This window comes from Oryctolagus cuniculus, chromosome 12 (assembly GCF_051225735.1).
Source record: "Oryctolagus cuniculus isolate XC-2025 breed Fujian yellow rabbit chromosome 12, ASM5122573v1, whole genome shotgun sequence".
In the NCBI taxonomy this organism is placed as follows: domain Eukaryota; kingdom Metazoa; phylum Chordata; class Mammalia; order Lagomorpha; family Leporidae; genus Oryctolagus; species Oryctolagus cuniculus.
The window spans coordinates 59,822,521-59,828,561 of NC_142878.1; the positions used below are offsets into that span (position 1 = coordinate 59,822,521).

General features: G+C 38.0%; 1 protein-coding gene across 10 annotated transcripts in view; it reads left to right on the plus strand.

Moving 5' to 3' along the window:
* Positions 1–6,041, plus strand: part of CDIN1 (CDAN1 interacting nuclease 1) — a 241,057-nt gene that overhangs the window by 123,830 nt on the left and 111,186 nt on the right. For 5 of the 10 annotated variants that reach the window (XM_089309413.1, XM_089309409.1, XM_089309411.1 and 2 more), the window contains exons 9-10: positions 4,505–4,570; positions 5,129–5,252. In XM_089309413.1, the coding sequence (XP_089165539.1) occupies positions 4,505–4,570; positions 5,129–5,252 (190 nt within the window). The remainder of the gene's footprint in view (positions 1–4,504; positions 4,571–5,128; positions 5,253–6,041) is intronic. The other 5 variants (XM_051822094.3, XM_002717993.6, XM_089309412.1 and 2 more) reach the window with 2 other exon arrangements.

Sequence of the window (6,041 nt, forward strand, 5' to 3'; positions counted from 1 at the left end):
AGTATCCCAAATGAGTGCTGTTTGTGTCCCCACTGCCCCACTTGTGATCCAGCTCCCTGCTAATGGTCTGGGAGGAGCAGCAGAAAATGGTCCACGTGTTTAGGCCCTTGTACCCACGTGGGAGACCTGGAAGAAGATCCTGGCTTTCGGCTTCGGTGTGGCCCAGGCCCGGTTATTGTGGCCATCTATGGCATAAACCAGCAGGTGAAAGATGTCTCCCTCTGTCTCTCCTCTCTCTCTAACTATTAAGAGTGGAATATAGGTTCCTGGCACCAACTGGAAGTTTATGGATGTGTGCTCTGTCCTGCACCTTTAATTAGTTGATATGTCTATGTTCGGGGCATCACTTATCTGTTTAGCTGTTTTTTTCATGTATAAATTGAAATGTTGGGCCAGTGATCCCCAAGACTTTACTTACTCAGGAATATTGTGTTTCATGAAGCAACCATTATCTGAAAAGCTATATTTGTGCATCTGGAGGATAACAAGTTTGCCTCTAAGTGATAGAATCTCGTATTAATTTTGATAATGTTATAGTTCAGGTGCTCATTAACAAACAAAATAGGTCTGAAATATTTTGGATTTTAAAATAAATGCCTTACACTAGAATTTGCTATGATCCCTGAATGAGACAGGGTTATAGGATTTGAAGATTGATTTCCAGCCATTTCGGGAAATTAAACTAAAAGTGCCATTCTATACTATTGATAATTCTTTTTTTTTTTCCTTTTCTAATATTATTCTTACTTTTTTTTTTTTTGTTGTTCCAAATCCTTGTCACTTTTTCTTCAGGAAAAAAAGATTACGCAAACATCTAGTTTCCACTTGTGAATCTCAAACAAACATAGGGAACTTTCACTCAAATATGTATAAAGTAGTGTAAGAGCATCAATGAAATAAATTGCAAAACTGATCGTAGAAGAAGTAAATCAGTAGCCATAGAAGAAATAGGAAAAGTAGCCCAATAGTAACACTAGGCACAAGCTGGTGTGAAATTTTACCAAAACTTTAAGGAATGTCTAGGATTGTTTTAAGTATTAGAAATTGGGGCAGGCATGGCACAGGAGTTAAGCCATCACTTGCACACCTGAATCCCACATCAGACTGCCACTTGAGTCGCAACTACTTCACTTCTGATCCAACTCCCTACTAATGCACCCTGCATTAACTAGACCCTGAGGGCATCCCTGACTCCTGGGTTAGGTCTGTGCCAGCACTGGCTGTTTTGGGCATTTGGGGAGTGAATCAGCAGATAGAAGATCCTTTGTCACTCCCACCCTCCATGTCCGTTTTTGTAACTCTGCCTTTCAAATAGATGAAAAATAAACACACATTCAAAGGGGCCTTTAAAAAAATGCAATACTTGAGATCAGTGAAAAAAGCAGGGAAATTTCTCATTAGTGTTCAGGAAAGGGATATAGTCCTTCCCTCTACAACTGAGATTTGCCTCAGGTTCAGACAGTTGGTACCAAGCATGAAAACAACAGCAAGGGTCCTCAAGCAAAACCTTGAATTTGGGGCCAAGTTTGGCAGCCCTGTGCCATGTTGATGCATGCATGAAGAATTAGATCAGGAAAGACAATTACCAGCCTACGTAGACTTTGCAGAAAATGTGGATATTCTTTAAAATGCACTTGTATTTTATTCAATTTTCTCTTTTCCTGAACATTAATTATATGTGGATTACACATTGCCAGGAGTGAGACAGTGGATAGGAAATTTAAAAATGAAACAGGAACATTGCTGTCCTAAGAACAACAACATGAAACCCTTTATGTGAGAGGCAGGCTCATGCACGATGGTAAAGGCAGAGAACAAAGAATGAGGCAGAAGGGAATAGCTGGCCTGATGGCAAGAAATCTTTCAAGATCTGGGGGCCAACAAAGGAACATAATGCTAAGGGCCAGGAAATCAGGCCAGAGGACAGAACAGACCTCAGAAATCTCCCAGTAGGATGATCAGTGATGGAGACATCTCCTATGGCCTAGAAAAGGTGAGCAAAGCCACCTGTTTATAAATAGTAAGCTTCTGACTTTATTTCTTCTGAACCTTGTCAAGTTGTTCCCTGTTAATTTATTGGGAAATCTAAGATGAAAGAAATAATGTGGGAGCCAGCGCTGTGAAGTAGTGGGTTAATCTGCTGCTGGCAATGTTGGCATCCCATATGGGCCCCATTTTCAGTCCCGGCTGCTCCACATCCAGTCCAGTTCCCTGGAAAAGAAACGGAGGATGGCCCAAGAACGTGGGCCCCTGCACCGACTTGGGAGACCCAGAGGAAGCTCCTGGCTCCTGGCTCCTGGCTTGTGATCGGTTCAGCTCCAGCCATTGTAGCAATTTGGGGAGTGAACAAGTGGATGGAAGCTCTGTCTCTCTCTCTCCCTCTGTAACTCTTCCTTTCAAATAAATAAGTAATCTTTTACAAAAGGAAAGAAAAAGAACATGAAGCCGAAACAGGAGGTAAACAATGAGCATTTAGTAAACAAAGGAAGAAGAAGATGCCCAGTACATCATATTTCAGATGTGAGGAATAACCTCTTACTATGAAAAATAGAAGTCTAGTATCACTGGTTATGACAGAAACTTTTAGATACTGCCCTTTGGATACCAATACTATTTAATCAACTTCATAATGAGAGAAACAGAAAGAGGTGGGTATAGGTGTGTGTGTGAGAGAGAGAGAGAGAGAGAGAGAGAGAGAGAGCCAGCTATACTTCGAAGTGTTCCACAAAAAGAGAAATTCCCTAGCCTCACTTGATGCTCATGTTAAGGGATTTGGGTTTATTTTATTTCCACATTAAGTAAGTGTGCAATTTAAATTGTGGGCATTGCATTAGTAAATTTGGTGCTGTGAACAGGAGTGCAGTGCCTTTTAGAGAGATTTTTACCATGTGCATTTGGTTTGCTTGGTGACCTTTGAAATTTTGTTTTGAGCTGCTGTCAGAAGCATAATCATTTTTCATTCTGAAACAGATTTTAACAGCTGCAAAGGTAGATCAAGCTAGGATACTTTTAATAAAATATTAATCTATCTTTTTAATGTCAACCCAACTTTTAAAACTATTCATCAGCTACCTAAAACAACACTTCAGGGTGCTAGAGTTGATTCTAATAAATGCCTTTTCAATTAAACATTCTTGCCGTGGTCAGAATACAGTTAGAAAGTTTTCCAGTCTGATTTGTCTATAGCTCAGTCCAAATTATTTTGTTTTTAAAATTAATTCAATTTGAATTTTATTAACTCAATAATTAATTTGAATTTTTTTTTATATTTCAGAGAAGGGGGATTGTTCTGAATTCTGGATAGTTTAAGGCTATTGACTTTTTAACAAAATTTAACCTAAATATCCACTTTAAATATGTGTCATTAAAAGGTTATTTACGTTTAAAATGCTGACCTTTCAAGATGTACACTCTTCTAAAGCAAGAGTTTCTGAACATTGGCCATGAAACCACTGTCTTGGGCTGACAAATGGATTGGAAATAAGCTACCCAACATTGGGAATGGGCCATTAATTTTAATCAAAGGTGATGCAGGAAGGCGAATGGGATGCATGACAATGTCAACAGCCCAGTAGGTGTTAAGAGACCACACAGCCTTCCTTGTTAGTTGGTTGGGCCATTAGTTGAGGTTGGGTGAAGACAGAAAGCCATGTCTGGAATTGAATGACCAGGTCACTCCAAAATCTAATGGAGAACTCCCCATTTCAGAAATCACATTGTAATGCCATTAGAAGTCAAGGACAGCACTTAGAAAATATTGGAGGATTTTTAAACCAAGCACCTTGCTAGTTCTTACCAACTTTGTCAAGCTTCCTATTTTTCTGCTTCCGTTCCTTCTGAATGGATCATTGATATTTACAGAGGACTGAGTAATCAGACTTAGTTAAAAAAAAATCTTAAAGCCTGTTTGCTTTTCAGAATTACATATTGTCCATTGTAAAACTCTCATAAATGCCAGAAACAATAGCCTAGCAAAGGAATGAAACAAGATAATTAATTCTCTGTGGTGATTTCATTGTCCTTGTCCCTTTCTTGAGTATAGAAATAGTTTCACTAATTGAAACTAAGCTTTCTTAATTGCTTTAAGGAAAGCATTTGTTTCATAATTGCCAAGGCCACTGTGCTTGTGCCTTCCTGTAAATTGTCAATACTGGCTGATAACATTACTGATGTTTATGGGAGTGAAATCCTTTTCTTTCAATTAGAAAGTCTATTTCTTTATTTTGAGTGTTTTCAATTACAAGAAAAGGTAGCATATGACAGCTTGAATTAATGATGTTTATAATAAAGACATAAAATGCAGAAAGGACAAAGAAACATCTTTATATCTATGCCTCAGGTTTGTTAAGAAAGTTCATTTATTCTGACACAGCACTGAATACATAAGAAAGACATGTATGACTGCATTAGCAATTTTTACACATGTTTAAGAAAGAAAAGCAATTATAATCCTGTCTTGCTAATGGAATACTGTTCTAAGTAATAGTCTGTGTTCTTCCTGTAGATGAAGATCAGCTCCGTGCAAAGGGTTATGACAAAACACCAGACTTTATTTTGCAAGTACCAGTTGGTAAGTCCTTAAACTCTGCATGCATTTGATTGTAGAGAAACAGCATGTGTTTTTTCCATATTTCTTTTTTGTTAATGTGTTAATACTAGGAAATGGTACCAGAGTAGATAGCCCTTCATGGGTTACCTAGCTAGAAATGATCATCTTTAAATAGCAGAAAATAATAGGTTTAGAAGAAATTAGGCCTTAGAAACTTTTATATATACTTGAGAAATAAACATGTCTTTTAACAACATCCTGGTTGCCATTTTTTGACGTATTTCTCTAAATTTTGAATGTTTTCAACACAATATTGTTGAAAAGTCACGCTTACCGTGGCCTGCTTGATATGTCACTTGTCAGGTCTCCAGACCAGGAGAGGTACTTTTGAAAACTGTGATGAAAATAAAAGGGCTGTGATTGTAGCATAGATATTCCTAGGAACGAACTTGTACAGTCATCGCTTTATAATTATATCTGTAGATGACGGTAAAGACTAAACCTCAGCTTACTAATGTGAAATGCAGAGAGGCCTGTGCAGAGTTGAGAATTTTCAATCTTCCCTTCACCATCTATTAGTAATGCTTTGTCCCTTAGCTGTAGAAGGGCACATAATTCACTGGATTGAAAGCAAAGCCTCATTTGGTGATGAATGTAGCCACCATGCCTACCTGCATGACCAGTTCTGGAGCTACTGGAATAGGTAAGGTCCCATTATTTTTCTCTTAAGATAAACGATACTCTGCTGAAATCTCATTAAAAAAATATTTTGTTTAGCTGGTAAAAATGCTAGTAGCCTTTGTTTCTAGTAAATACAGAGTCTTGATTAATGTATTCATTTCAGATAATTTTAACTTCTCGCCTTTCATATTATTGCTGCATTTTTTAAAACTGAAAATCTCTGTATGAGGTCAAGATTAGTATATGCTGCATCTCAATTTTACAATAATATCAGTATCATTTAAAATATGGATAGTAAGATGTGATATATATTATGAATTAACATTGGATTTTTATTCTTTTGATGTGAAATTTATGCTTAATATCAGACCATAAAAAAATAACTTATCCTCAGCTTTCTGAGGAACGTGAAAATGATCTGCTTCCACCAGGGGAAAACACTTTCCCTACCAACTTCTGTCAACATTCCTGAAGATATGGAGATCTCAGGGATTAAGATAGGGATGGGTGTGGGAGCTGCTATTTTGTTGACTGACTATCCAACCACATGCCAGGGCCTACGGATTATCTCAGTTAATCCTCACAAGGAAGTCACTTTTATCCACATTTACTATGGATGACTAAGCTGACACTCAAAGAGAGAAAATACTTTACCATCCAATGGGTTCTCATGGTCCTGTGTCTCTCTCTCACTCCCAAACCTGTCCTAGGTCCAGCACAGTGCTATTGTCATGTACAATGCAAGTGCTGAAACTGTGGCTTTCTCTATGATCGCAGTCCTGAGTTTTCACGCCGCGGTTTTTCTCCTCAG